General features: G+C 53.2%; 1 protein-coding gene across 3 annotated transcripts in view; it reads left to right on the top strand.

The window, feature by feature from the left end:
* ITGA11 (integrin subunit alpha 11) overlaps window positions 1-12,556 on the top strand; it is a 44,979-nt gene extending 32,423 nt beyond the window's left edge. For 2 of the 3 annotated variants that reach the window (XM_040569775.1, XM_040569776.1), the window contains 11 exons: window positions 585-792; window positions 1,980-2,078; window positions 2,963-3,039; window positions 3,883-3,972; window positions 5,110-5,200; window positions 5,283-5,396; window positions 6,338-6,424; window positions 6,608-6,718; window positions 7,115-7,210; window positions 7,451-7,564; window positions 7,925-8,794. In XM_040569775.1, the coding sequence (XP_040425709.1) occupies window positions 585-792; window positions 1,980-2,078; window positions 2,963-3,039; window positions 3,883-3,972; window positions 5,110-5,200; window positions 5,283-5,396; window positions 6,338-6,424; window positions 6,608-6,718; window positions 7,115-7,210; window positions 7,451-7,564; window positions 7,925-7,996 (1,159 nt within the window). In that variant the 3' untranslated portion in view covers window positions 7,997-8,794. Of the gene's footprint in view, window positions 1-584; window positions 793-1,979; window positions 2,079-2,962; window positions 3,040-3,882; window positions 3,973-5,109; window positions 5,201-5,282; window positions 5,397-6,337; window positions 6,425-6,607; window positions 6,719-7,114; window positions 7,211-7,450; window positions 7,565-7,924; window positions 8,795-12,366 lie in introns of those variants that run through there. The other variant, XM_040569777.1, reaches the window with a different exon arrangement.
* The last annotated feature ends 1,049 nt before the right edge of the window (window positions 12,557-13,605 follow it).

Genomic DNA, 13,605 nt, shown 5'->3' with positions numbered 1-13,605 from the left:
AGGTCATCCCTGAGGAGCACAGGAGCCCAAATCTCTGCTCACGCTGATGGCAGTGGGCTCTGGACCAAACTGAGAGCTGATACAAGGGTGATTTCTGCTGAGAAAATCACTTTTGGGGTTACTTGTTGGAATAGACATGTTCCCTCAAAACGGCACCCTGGCTGCTCTGCCATTAAAGGGAGCAGGCGGCCCTGATGTGAAACCTTTTATAATTTCCTTTCCCCATATTTTTTATAAAGAAAATTAAGGCCCAAACACCCATCAAGTCTGCAAAACCACGCAGTGTGCTGCCTCTGCAGTCTGTTGGTGAACTTCCCTGGACGGCGATCTCAGCCTGGCTGGAGCTAAATGCCCTCCTTACCCTTTGTCAGTGGCATCAGATCTATTTTATTTTTACACCTCAGCTGTGTTAAGGGTGGATAACTGGGTCCCAGACGGCTAGACACCATTATTCGAAAAATCAGAAGGAAAATAGCGTTCCTCTCTGGTCTACACGAGGAAGCTGTGATTCCTAAAGCCCGCCAGGGCAGGGGCAGGGTCCGTGCCCGAGTCCCGTGGGATTCACGGCCGCCCTCCTCCCGCAGGGAGTACTGCAGGAGGGCTCTGCGCCGGGCTGCCCCCGCCTGCTCCACCTTCAGCCTCTCCTTCGACGCCTCCGTCTTCGTCATCGAGAGCACCAGGAGGAGGGTGGCCGTGGAGGCAACGCTGGAGAACCGCGGCGAGAACGCCTACAGCACCGTGCTCAACATCTCCTTCTCCAGGAACCTCCAGTTCGCCAGCCTGATCCCCAAGGTGCGGCGCCGGGGCTGTGCCGGGAGCCCCTGCTCAGCTGGGGAGCCCAAAACCAGAGCCCAAAACCTCTCTGCCCCTCGTAAATTTGGCATGCCTACAGGCTTGGCTCCTAAGCATCCGCGGCCTCTTTATTTTGGAAACACAGAAACGTTTTCGTCTTCCGAGCCTGAAATAAGGTCAGATGCAGATGAACCGATTTTCCCCTCTTTATTTTCCTACTCTAAAGGTTTAAAAATATTTGCTGCACGTGGCCAAGTCCCCGTCAGGGATGCATTGCTGCAGCTGAGGTCCACCTCCTGCATACAGGGGCCAGTAGCCACATGGCCAGCGCTGCTCCGTGCCATAGGCACCCTGCCCAGGCACCGCTCCTGCCCCTCTCCCAGCCCTATGCAAACCCTCGCCTCTCCCACTGAGGTCTGGGAATGCTGCTGATGGTGCTGAGCCCCCGCTCGTCCCCCCAGTGACTTCATACCCGCCGGCGGATGGCGTGGCCCTCATTTTGTTTTCTTAAGCCCTGTGCCAACAGAAAATTGTGGGGCACGCCGCCCGCAAACTGAGAGAAGTGCGTTTTGTGATAGGTTCCTCCAAATTAACAGAGGAAGAAAAACCTATGATGCTAGGTAACAGAGAGCGCAATGCAGGAGCGGTTACAGAAAACATTTTCATCTGGTTACAGAAGCCTTGTGCTGCCAAACAAGCAGCTCGCCAAGCAGAGGGTGACGGCCGGGAGCAATGGGCAAAAGCTTCCCAGCCCCGCTGGCGAGCTGGAGGGCGTTCCAGCAGCAGGCACCCAATTATTGAGACGAGCTAATTAATTTTTACTCCTTAGCTGGTGGCCCTGCAGAATAATATCTGTAGTTACCTCAGGCTTCCCTGTGACCCGTGATCACAGAAAAATCGTCTTCCTGACCACCGTGCCAAGAATAATCGGTTTTATACATTCATCTCCGTAGCTGAGTTTTGACAGAGGATTTAACTGGGGAAGCTGGAAGGTGCGGGTTAGAAGTGCTGCTCTCCAGGAATGGCCCTGCCAGCAAGCACGGGGAGGCTTTTGCTTGCTTGTTTGTGTTCCCCAAAAGTTACTGCCCCTCTCCCGAGGCACGTTTGCTGGATTCATGAAGTTGCAGCCGTGGGGCTGGTGCCCGTGGCCAAGACCCGTGTCTCAAACACTCCACATCCCGTTTTAGGATGACACAGACATCAACATCGACTGCATGAGCGACGAGAAGCACCCCAACAAGAGAGTCTGCAACGTGAGCTACCCCTTCTTCCGAGCTAAAGCCAAGGTAAGGCAGTTCCCCGCAAAACCAGCTTGCTTTTGGGAGCCCCAGGTGTGCAGGGTGAGGGGGGGAACCACTTCATTTTCGAGAGCGGGATCCAAATTTTCCACTCTGCCTTTCCACTGCACCTTTTCCTGACTCGAATTAACAAACACAAAGCCACCGCGCCCCCCGTGAAACGCCACCTGCCCGCCCCACGTGCCTGCAGGCATCCGACGAAGCCGCTCCTGACGAAATCTTTCCAACCACCATGTCCGGCCGGAGCCTTCGCCTGTCAGGAGCTCAAAAATGACAGACGAGCTCCAGGCACCTCTCTGGGCTTTAAAGCTCCCCCCCCAAAAAAAAAAAAGCCCTCTTGGATGCCTGTGGCCGTAAGCGAGGAGGGAGCAGCCCGACTCCCCATGACCTACGGGGGCTGGGAATGCATCTGCGTGGCATCAGGTAGGCCAGGTCCTGCCAAGACAAAGACAAGCTGGAAATGGAAATTTGGCCGGCGAGCAGCAGGAGCGTTAATATTATAATCAGCTGTGCCGTCCCAGACAGTTTGAGGTCATTGCCACGGCTCGCGCAGATGTGACATTTATCACATTTTATTGTTGTTGGCCTCCGTCCCCCGCCAGCGGACCCCGTGCTGCAGATGTGCAGTGCCGGCCCCTCGCTGCCGGTTCCCCGGAGATTTTCCTCTTCTAAGGGGATGCTTTTTTTGTTCTCCAGCCTCAGAGCAAAAAATGCAGCACGTCGTAGGCAGAGAGCAAATCCTGCAAATCCCCGGCTCGGCCTCACTTCCCGTGGGGGAGGCAAGGCTGCCCAAAGCCCAGCAGCATCCCCCGGCCGGCGCTGGGGGTTTTTCCCCCTTAATATTTTCTCCCATCTGTTTCCAACCCCCGCAGGTAGCTTTTCGCCTGGATTTTGAATTCAGCAAGTCAATTTTCCTGCAGAGCATGGAGATCTACCTGACTGCCAACAGGTTAATGCTTCTTCTTCCTTCTGCTGCCTTCGCACGGGTCTGCAACGCTGGCGGGACGTCGCCTGCCCTGATCCTGCCACCTTTCCCACTGCAGCCAAGCCGCTGCTGCCTTCCCCCCCTCTCCATTTGCAGCCGGAGCTGTTTTGCTGGCGGGGGGGGGGGCAGACCCTATGGTGCTTTGCTTGGTGCTGAGCTTGCTGCTTCCATAGCTGTAGGTGGTGCTGGAGGCACCCAGAAACCGTCCTCAGGGAGTAACCACATGGAAACCCAATTTCTATAGGTTATTGCAGAGCCCTGCGTTTTTATTTTAGGCTATTTTTATTTACCTATATATTATAACCCTCATTTTCCCCTCTATGGGAGGGCCGGGCAGTCGTTGCCAGGTCCTGTGCTAAGCAGAAGGGGTCTCTGGCCACCGCTGCTCCCTGCAGCCACTTGCTCAGCTGCAAATATTCCCAGGAAAAAAAAACCTCTCCTAGCAGTCTTGCCAAACCCTCCTCGCTCACTTGCCCTGCACAGGTAAATTTTTCTGACAGCCAAGTGAAACCTTGTTAGGGTTTGTTTCTCGTTTCCATCAGTCACCGTGGCAGAGAGCAGCCAAGGGTTTTCTCTGCCGGGGCTGGTGCGCGCGGGACCGCTTTGCTGCTGCTGCTGCATGTGAAACCTTCCACCAAATGCTTTGCTTTTACGGCCTTGGGCTAATAAAAGTTAGGGAGTAAAATTGCTTCTCTTTGAGCCTTGGCCATAAAGCAGAAGTTGAGCCCTTCCCCGTGCGCTTCCCACACCCCCCCAAAAAAATAAACCTCCAGGAGGTGCTCACCCCGTGCTCTGCTGGTGTTTCAGCGACAGCGAGGAGAAGGAGAGCACCAAGGAGGACAACGTCGCCCACCTCAATTTCCATCTCAAGTATGAAGCTGACCTGCTCTTCACCAGGTGTGTGGGGGGACAGGGCTCGGGGGGGGGGGGGGGGGGTGCGCGAAGGAAGCACAAAATTGGGGGCAAAAAAAAGAAAAACCGACAGCCAGAAGCAGGGAGGTGCTGCGCATTTCACGACACTGAAATGCAGGGGTGTTATTAAATAAGGTGCGAGTGCAATTTTTTTTAAGGGGGAAAATCTACTTTTTGTAGGTAATAATGTTCATAACATGTGTTAGCAGCCAGTACCGGGGCTGTAAAGCTGCGTCTGGGCCGGTAGCCACGCCACTTAAAATCACCCCACCAAAAGGACACAGAAAGGGTGTGCATGGAAGGGGTTTGGGCATCGGCATCAACTAGAGCAGTGTCTGTCCGCTGTCCGAAGCAAAAAGGGAGCTCAGGCACAGATGATAGTTTATTAACCCGATTACAAGAAAAAATACGGGCCCAAGCAGCACATTCCCTGGCACTGCTCGCTGTAATTCTTAGCAGGTTTTGGAGACCTTCAGCCACTCTTTTTTTAATGCGAGAGGCAGCGGGGCACAGAAAATAAAGCCACTTCACTACATAAAGTTTCCAGGGGGGAGGGATTCTCAATTTAACAAATGCCAAAATCACCTTTATGGGAGAAGGGAGAACTTGGAGGAATGGTAACAGCACAAAAGCCTCAAGTTTGGGCATCCTGGGGAGGAAAAGGGGGAATTGTTTCAAGGAGGTTTGGGGCCCTGTGCCGGGGCAGCTCGCCCATCGGGTGCTCCTGGCTCCTCTCCCAGCTCTCCAGCCTCCAGATATAAATGCGATTTGCCTCCTCAGATTTATGTGAGATTCAAAGCACCGAGCAGGGCCTTGGATGTCTCTGTTATAATAAAAAAAAAAAAAAATCTACAAAGAAGGGGAAAATACTGCAGAAGCAGAAGAGCGTGAAAATCCTCCGTCTTTTTTACGTGAGGCAGAGGCAGGCAATGGTTTCCATCCCAGAAGCAGCCAGACGGACCCAAGGCCCTCTCCTTGGGACTTTGGCCTGGGGTGGCCCTGCTCCGGGTGGTTTTGGTGCTCTTATCAAGGTGCTGGAGCTGCGGGGTGGTGCAGAGGGGCTGCCTTGTTCTCTGCTTGCTCCGAGTCCCCATCATGACTTGTCCTCCTCGGTCACGACAGGGCGTCCAGCCTGGACTACTACGAAATCAAGTCCAACAGCTCCCTGGAGAGATACGACAGCATCGGCCCCCCTTTCCACTGCTCCTTCAAGGTAAAGCAGGGCGATGTCCCGGGGTGGGACGTCGTCACCCTGCCCGTCCCCTGTCCCCCATCCCCGTCCTTTGTCCTCGCAGCTGCAGAACCTGGGCTTCTTCCCCGTGGAGGGGGTGACCATCAAGCTCACCGTCCCCGTGGCCACCAGGGCGGGCAACCGCCTCCTGCTCCTGACCCAATTCATGGTGGACCAGGTAGGAAAGTGGGGGGGGTTTGATCCCCAAAAAGCCGGCTGGGTCCCTCGGCAGCGGGTGTGGAGGTGGGGATGGCGATGCCCCGTTCTGCTGCAAGCTCCCCTCCCGTGCTCACACCGGTGTGGACGCCTGTATTAAAATCTTGGCTCGCGCCCTGTGCTTCTCCACTCTGCGTTCACTTGGCTGGAGACGTGGAAAATGGCAGCAGCCAAAGGGTTTGGTCCAAGTAGCTCTCCCTGCTGGACCTCCCTCCGGTATGGGATGAATTCTTGAGGGTCTTGAAGGAGTCGGCTGTGCCTGGGGCGCACCGGAGGCTTGAGCGGCTGCAGAAGCTGCGACAGAGCTCGGAGCAGACCCCGAGGAGGAGAGCTGTGCAAGGGACGGGCATCGAGGGCAGCTCAGCCTCCATTGAGGTGTTTTGTGCCCCCAGCCCTGGCAAAGGCCCCGTGCCACCTGTAATGCCCCAGCGTCTGGTCAAGGTGCAGGGCAGGGCTGTCGGCCAGGCTCAGTTGTGCTGTGGAGAGGCACAAAACACAGGAATTAATTCAACTAGGAGGCTGGCCGGCACCTTTGGGGCGGTATTCTGGAGAAAAGGCAAAAGCAGCCCATGAGCACTCTGCAGCAGGCAGTGTGAATGCAGAAGCAGGGGTGGTCTGTGCCCTGTGGTGCTGGGAGGAGGCTCTCAGGAGCCCAGACAATGCGTCCTCCGGTGACAGCAGTACTGCAGTCTGATGAGAGCAGTTGGGAGAGCCCCGTGTGTTTCCCTACATCGTGGTCACCCCCATGTCCCCACCACGGGGCCGCGGTGCATTGGTGAGACCCCCAAACATCAGCAAAGCCCCGGGAGGACCAGGTCCCCGCATCCCACCAGGATGGGTGCGGGACACGGGGCGGTGGCACCAGCGTGTCCCCATCCCCATCCCCGTCTGCTCCTCCCACAGGAGAACGCGACCTGCAACGTCTGGGGGAACACCACCGACTACCGCAGCACGCCCGCCGAGGAGGACCTGTCCCGCACCCCGCTCCTGGTACGTGTCCTCATGGGCCTGATCCTGGCCCCGTGCTGAGCCCTGCCTCCCCAAACCAGAGAGAAACCCCATGAAAGGGGCGCCCCGCGGGTTGTCCCCTTCTCGGTGGCACAGCTGGGGCGTGGGGACTGCATGGAGCCCCCTGGGGTGATGCTCCAACCTCACCAACTTCCCCCCTTGCAGAACCACAGCAACTCCGACGTCGTTTCCATCGACTGCAATGTGAAATTAGCCCCCAACGAGGAGATGAACTTGCACTTGCGTGGCAATCTGTGGATGAAGTCACTGAAAGCAGTAAGTCCTCCAAAGGCAGATGCATGGCTTTTGAGAAATACCCCAAAGGAGCCCTCACTTGGTGCAAACGTGTGTGGTTTTTTTTTTCCTCTCCTGCTATTGCTCTCCCTCCCAGGAAGTCTGGGTATGTGTGGGGTGACTTCTGCTTTCAAATCTTATTTATTCCATCGGTGCGTGCATCCTGCACAGCACCTCATCACAGGGAATTTAATCCCAAGCAATCCTTCTTGCTGCAATTAACCACCCTCACTAACTGACCTGCACGATCCTTCCACCACGCAGCATCCCTGGCGTGGGAACTGTGGGGCAAAGCCATGGGGGCAGCAGGGGGCACCCAGCCGGGGTGCTGGGCCCTCTGCCAGGCCTGGTGCTCAGCTCCAGCCTCTCTTTGTGCAGCTGAAGTTCAAGTCACTGAAGCTCACCACGAACGCCGCCCTCCAGCGACGCTTCGGGAGCCCCTTCGTCTTCCGCGAGGAGGACCCCAGCCGCCAGGTGAGCCAGGGCCAGCCCCCGGGCTGGGAAACCCACAAAAACCACGGGGCAGGACGGTGCCACACGGACCCAGCAGCTCTGGGGAGGCTGCAGCACCGTGCCCTGACCCCGCTGGGCAAAGCCCCGTGGATGGCAGAAGGGCTGGAGCCGGGCACCAGCAGCTCCAGCACCTTCAGCATCCCCCCCACAATTTAGGGCACCCTCAGCATCCCCACCATCACGTTTCTGTGCTCTTTGCAGGTAACGTTTGAAATCTCCAAGCCGGAGGAGTCGCAGATCCCCATCTGGATCATCCTGGGGAGCACGTTAGGGGGGCTCCTGCTCCTGGCGCTGCTCGTGCTCGCGCTCTGGAAGGTGAGCAGCCCCTTGGACCTTGTATTTTGGGTGGCTGCGGCTTGGCAGCGACCCCAGCTGCAGTGTACCACGCCGGAGGGACCCCTGGCCCCCAGCTCCATACCCACAGCCCCCCAGCACCGCCTCATCCTCCTTTCACGGGGGTCCTGGGAAGCAAACGCAGCTTTGGACCCTCCAATCCCAGCTCCGGGGATGCTCCATTGGGCATCGCAAAAGCTTCTCCAGCCTCTTTCCACCTCCCCTGTATTTATATCTAGGGCCTGAACTGCCTGACAACACCCCTCTAAAAGCAAGGCACCGCCACGCAGCCAGCTGAAGTAACGGCGGGGTTTTCTCTTGTCTTCTCTTTGATCCCTACAGCTCGGATTTTTTAAAAGCGGCAGCCGCAGGAGAGAGGCGGAGGAGGAGCAGAGCGCCAAGGTGCTGGAGTGATGCTCCCGGCGGGGCCGGGGGGCTCGGCCCCCTCTCGCCGCCCTCCTCGGCGCTCGCTGCTCACCGGTAGATGCTCGTCTCGATGCCGAGGGACTTGGGTGCTGAGCTCGGGCTGCATCGAGACAAGAATGCACCCCTTTGTGTGAAATCGCCTAAACAGGTCCAAAACAGACAAACACCAAAAAAAAAGAAAAACAACGACCAATGACACGAAAAAAAACACATACCAAAAAAAAAAAAAAAAGAAGCAGACAAACCCAGCCCCTGTTTGGTGGCCCTATGCCGTGGGTTCAAACTGCTTTTAGGACAGCCCTGCCCTACCGGGGCCGGCAGTGGTGCAGAAGGGACGGGGCAAGCGCGCACCCCATAACCTGGGATGAACCAGGTGCAGCATCCCGAGGGGAACAATCTTTAGCAATTTCCATTTTTTAATGATTTTTTTTTTTTTTAATTTCCATAGCGGGACTGTATCAAACCCCGGGGCTCACCTGCCCCAAGGAAGGGGAATCTCTCGGTTGGGGGGAAAAAGAGCAAACTTGGATGGAAATACTGAAACCGTCCCGAGGGGCTGCAGGGTCTGGGGGGCTCCCGCGGGGCGCAGCGAAGCTGCAGCTCTCGGACTGCTCTGCACCAGCTAAATGAGCGATCGGCTGGAGGTTTTAATTTGCCTTCTTGATGCACTGAATACGAATAATAGCAAATTAAAGCACCTTAATGCATATCTCCAGCATCCAGCTGTACATACTTATTCTAGAAATATTTGCCTGTTTAAGCAAAGGAGAAAAAAAAATCAAGAAATCTTTTTTTAAATCTTTTTAAAAAATCAAAAAAAAAAAGGAAAAAAAAAGAACAATAACAAACCAGTTCAAAGTGTTTTCTACAAACTGAGCAGTTTCGAAGAGCTTGCGTCCAGCAAGGGTCCGCACGTGTACTATAACTGTATATATTTGGTGTCACGCCAAGCCAGAGGGTCAGTGCTGTTTGACAAAAATCTTTCTTTTTGCATAACAGAATTATTTATGCTAATATTAATTTTATGAAGGAAAAGAAAGCATATGTCCACCTGATGTGTAATGAAGTTTGTTAAATACTGTCCTAGTATTTTTTAAGGATTAAAAATACGGTATTTTAAAAAAAAAAAAAAAAAAACAAAGAGCCTCTGCTCCCATTCTGTGCTACCCCGACGCAGTCGGGGTGTTGCTCCTACCCCTGGGATGAGGACCACGGGGCTGAGGTTCGCCACTGATTTATTATGGGCTGCAAGGGGTTTGCAGCCTTCTTCTAAAGGGACGCTGCCAGGTGGGACGAGCGCCCAGGAGTTGCGGGTCTGGGCCCAGCGTGTTGCAGAATCAGCCCCACTGACAGCATAAAATGGGGAGGGATAAGGTTTTAATTGCTGGCATCGTCACCTGGGGTGGAAATCCTAAATGTCACAGCTGCTGGCTGTCCCTGGGACCGGCGGGGGTGCAGGGCTGCCCCGGAGAGCCAAAATCTGGTGTGGCGCTGGCACCAGTTGCCTTCACCAAAGTGCTTTAATTTTGCAGCTTATTTTTTTCTCCTTTCTTAGGATCATCCAGTTTTCCTTAATGCTGTAGAGAGCACCAGCATCTGTTGGGTACATGGGGGCTACTGAAATCAGTCTAGAGCTTTATTCCTGGGGAAAAAGTCTCACTGCTTTTCAAGGCTTTGCCCAAAAGCATCCCAGGCCTTGGTGCTATGAAACTAGCAGCCACATTAATCGCAATGCAGGTTGTTAAAAAAAAAAAAAAAACAAAAAAAACTCACGGTCAGCAGTGGCAGGGCCGTATCTTTCAGCAGGCAATGGGCAAGGAAAGCTCCCAGGAGATGAAACCCAAGCTCATGGCACCCATGGGTGCCCTGTGATGGGCCGGGTGGTGAGTTGGGGGTTTTAGTCCAGGGCATGCGGCTGACGTGCAAGCTGTGTGTTTGTGCACAGAGCGTGCAAATGTGCTCAGATATTTCCGTTAACCTTGTCAACACTGAACTATAATGTTAAGCTTCATCCACATGGCCTGCATGTTCAGCTCAGAGTAGCTATTCCTGGATTGTTTTTAAAGATGTCTTACACCAGGGTGGCTCTGCAATGCCACAAAATAAGCGTGGCAGCAGCAGGGATTTCCTCTCAGGGCTAGAAAAAGCAGGGCCCAGCCCTTGCCCTGCCCACGGCCCTGCTGCCCCGCACACGGCCACCCAGCAGCAAGGGTGAGCATGTGGGGGCTCTGGGGAGGGCAGGGGTGTACGTGCACATTGGGGGGCACACACGTGTACATAAATACACGGACACCCCTCCAGCCGTGGGGCGCCGTGATCACAGGAAAGACTGTGCATCACAAGGGCGGGGGGGGGGGGGGGGAGGAGAGAGAGAGCGTGTATCTGCAGAAGTCTGAGTGTATTTTTTATATATATATATATATATATATGAGTGTATTTTACTTACATATATATATATTTATATACACACATAAATAAAGCTGTGGGATACACACACAGATACACACACACCCACATCATCTTCAATATGGAACACAGTCTCCCCCGTGAACAAGACTTCCCAGAGCTGGAAGCTGTGGAAAATAGAGATCTAGATATAGCTGTACATATAGCTACAGATAGCTATAGCTACAGTAGATACAGATATTCATATAGATGATACAGATAGATATAGATACATGTATATATGTGTATGTATACGTGTACTATTATATAATACGTGTGTGTACATACATATATGCATACACACAGACATATGTGTGTGTATACAAATATGTACATACACAATGTATATACTTGTCTGTGTGTGTATATATATATATATAATACGTGTTTGTATAGCGGTACATATGCATATATATATGCGCCTGTGTGTATGTATATATACCTGTATGTGTGTTTGTGTGTGCATACATGTATGTGTAAATAGGAACATGGGTATGTGTGCATGTGTACACAGGCATATATGGGGGTGTATTTCCATATATATGTGCATATGCAGCTAAATATACATATTTTTATGTATATGTATGCGAGCGTGTATGTAAAAATATGTATGTGTCTCTAGTGTGTGTATCTACATGTGTATACACAGAGGTGTTTATGTATGTGCCTGTGTATCTATATTCATATGTACAAACACTCCCTTACACATCTGTACATTTACACCCACATTGCCCCTGCCCAGCAGCCAATGCCTGCAGGCAGAGGCCTGGCCCCTGGGCCTGGGCTGGGCACCGCCTGCCTGAGGCGAGAACAAGGTCCCCATGCAGGTCCAAAACAGGGCGTTTTGGTAAAATTTGCGCTATGACGTCATCAGTACCCTTTAGAGATATTTCTGGCTTGGGTCTCACAAGCTTTCCACACGGGGAGGCTGCACCCAGGGGGCCACTTTAAAGCCTTGGTGCCGGTGTTAACATGAGGAGAGGAGTTGTAGCCACCCAGCAGCAACCTGGTTAGAGCTAGTGCCCACCCATTTACACCACCGGGGGCTGTGGTTAAAGCCAGTGCCCACCCATTTACACCATCGGGGGCTGTGGTTAAAGCCAATGCCCACCCATTTACACCAACGGGGGGCTGTGGTTAAAGCCAGTGCCCACCCATTTACACTAATGGGGGGCTGTCACCTCACCTCAGGCAGCGCAGGACGGCAGACAAGCTGCTCTATGCAGTTACTTTGGGTCACCAATTGTTTCCCCACCCCATGGCACCTGGGGAAGGCATAACAAAATAAAATGAGCCCTGCTAACCCCGTTGGACAGAAATTCATCGCCTCCTTCTCTTCAATGATCTCCTTAGTTCTGCAAATTGGCACAGCCGGAGCCGCGGCCATGGCGGGGCTGGGGCCTGATCCTGCACCTCCCTCGTCCAGCAAGAACTGGGCCGGACGTGGGGAAGACCTGGCCCCATACGGTGTCCCCACAGCAGCAGGGCTTAGGCACAGACCCTGCCAACCCCAAAACCTGGGGCTCTCCTTTTGGGGGGAAAAAAAAAATAAAAAAACTGAGGCACCCACCCAGTCATGGCTGCTGGAGGAGACAGCACACGGCTCCTTTTTCCTGTGCGTCTCACACAGAGCTTTATAAAGAGCTTTAAATAACTCCCACAAAGACAGCAAGGGCACTTTTTCAGCTTTTAATCTCAAAAGAGAGATTTCCAGACTAAGGAGCAGGAAGGTCCCAGGATCGGGGAGCCAGGCCGGGCTGTGCCGCACCCTCAGGCGTGCACGAACAGCTTTAACGCCACGCAGACTCCTGCCCAAGCACAGGGACTCAGGCTCTTCCCCTCTCCATAACACACTTTCCAACCCCCTGACAAGTTTTATCGCTACTCCTAGTAACGGCATAATCTCTCTTCAGGTCTTCACATACTGAAATCATCCCAGGAACGGCATGAACAAAGCAGAACCTCTGAAAATATCCTGCAACGCAGCCCAAGCAGGAAAGGATCACGCCAAAGCTACAGGAGGGGAGGAAGAAGCAGCTTGTCCACAGGATTGTTTGGTGTAACTTTTTTTTTTTTTCTTATTAAAAAGCAGAGTTGTGGGAGGAGCAGCTTCCTTTACCTTATTGTTACCTACAGACATTTCAGCATGCATGCTTGTTCCAAGGACGGTTTTACACAGATATTTCACAAGAACACAACACCGAGATTATCCCATGTCAGAAACAGGTCCTGAGAAAAACAGTGCAAGGAAATACTGTCTTAACAAACAGCACAGCAACTCGTGATGATTTCCAGTAGAGCAATCCAGAACGTTGTTACACAGCGAGCAGCATCAGTTCCTAAAAGCTTTCAGCCCTCTCCCCACCTCCCACCGCCCTTCCCTGGTCAAATTCATTCAAGGACTACGGGCCCTCATTTTAGCTGTATGCACGTTATCAATTATACATGTGCAAATGTAGAAAGGCAGAGCACGGCATCAAAGTTGGCTTCCAAGCACGTGGCACGGTTTAACAGAAGACTTTTTGTGTAGCACACAGACGTTGATTCAGGTATTGGTTCATTTTAACCAAGCCAGCCACCAGCAGCATTGCCAAGAACCAGCTGGTGCCTGCTCGCAAGGTGCTTGAGGTGCAGGGTCAAAGCTTCAGCAACAGTGGACATGGTCCTCAAGAGGGAGATAAAAGCACTCCCCAGGTCTCCAGGAGCCACAGCGAGTTAAGTATTTTTTGCATTTCCACCTGTCAGGCTAAAAATCACCGCGGTAGCTCCCCGGCAAAACACAAAACCGCAGCTTTCCTGATGCATTTCAGCACGGGGAAGACATTTGGGGCAGCCCCGTGCAGGAACACGAACCCCTTCCTAACTGTTCGGGAACATCTGCTTATGCCATAAGGCCTCAGGTGGCTGAGCGTGGCTTTGCCATTTTGACTGACCTTCAGCTGCAAGTCGTCATGTCTTTTAAACTTCCAACCTACCTGAGATATAAGTGACAGACACATTTTCACTTCAGGAGCCAGCTTCCAGCAGAATAAAGTTTGCAGCTTGGAAGCCGGTGTATTTCTAAAGCACTTCCCATTCAGGAGACACAACAGCCAAGGCTGACAGCATCGCACAATCTAAGCGACATTATTCTCCTTGGCACTAGGCAAAAA

This window comes from Cygnus olor, chromosome 11, assembly GCF_009769625.2.
Source record: "Cygnus olor isolate bCygOlo1 chromosome 11, bCygOlo1.pri.v2, whole genome shotgun sequence".
Taxonomy (NCBI): domain Eukaryota; kingdom Metazoa; phylum Chordata; class Aves; order Anseriformes; family Anatidae; genus Cygnus; species Cygnus olor.
This window is presented reverse-complemented; position numbering and strand designations above follow the sequence as displayed.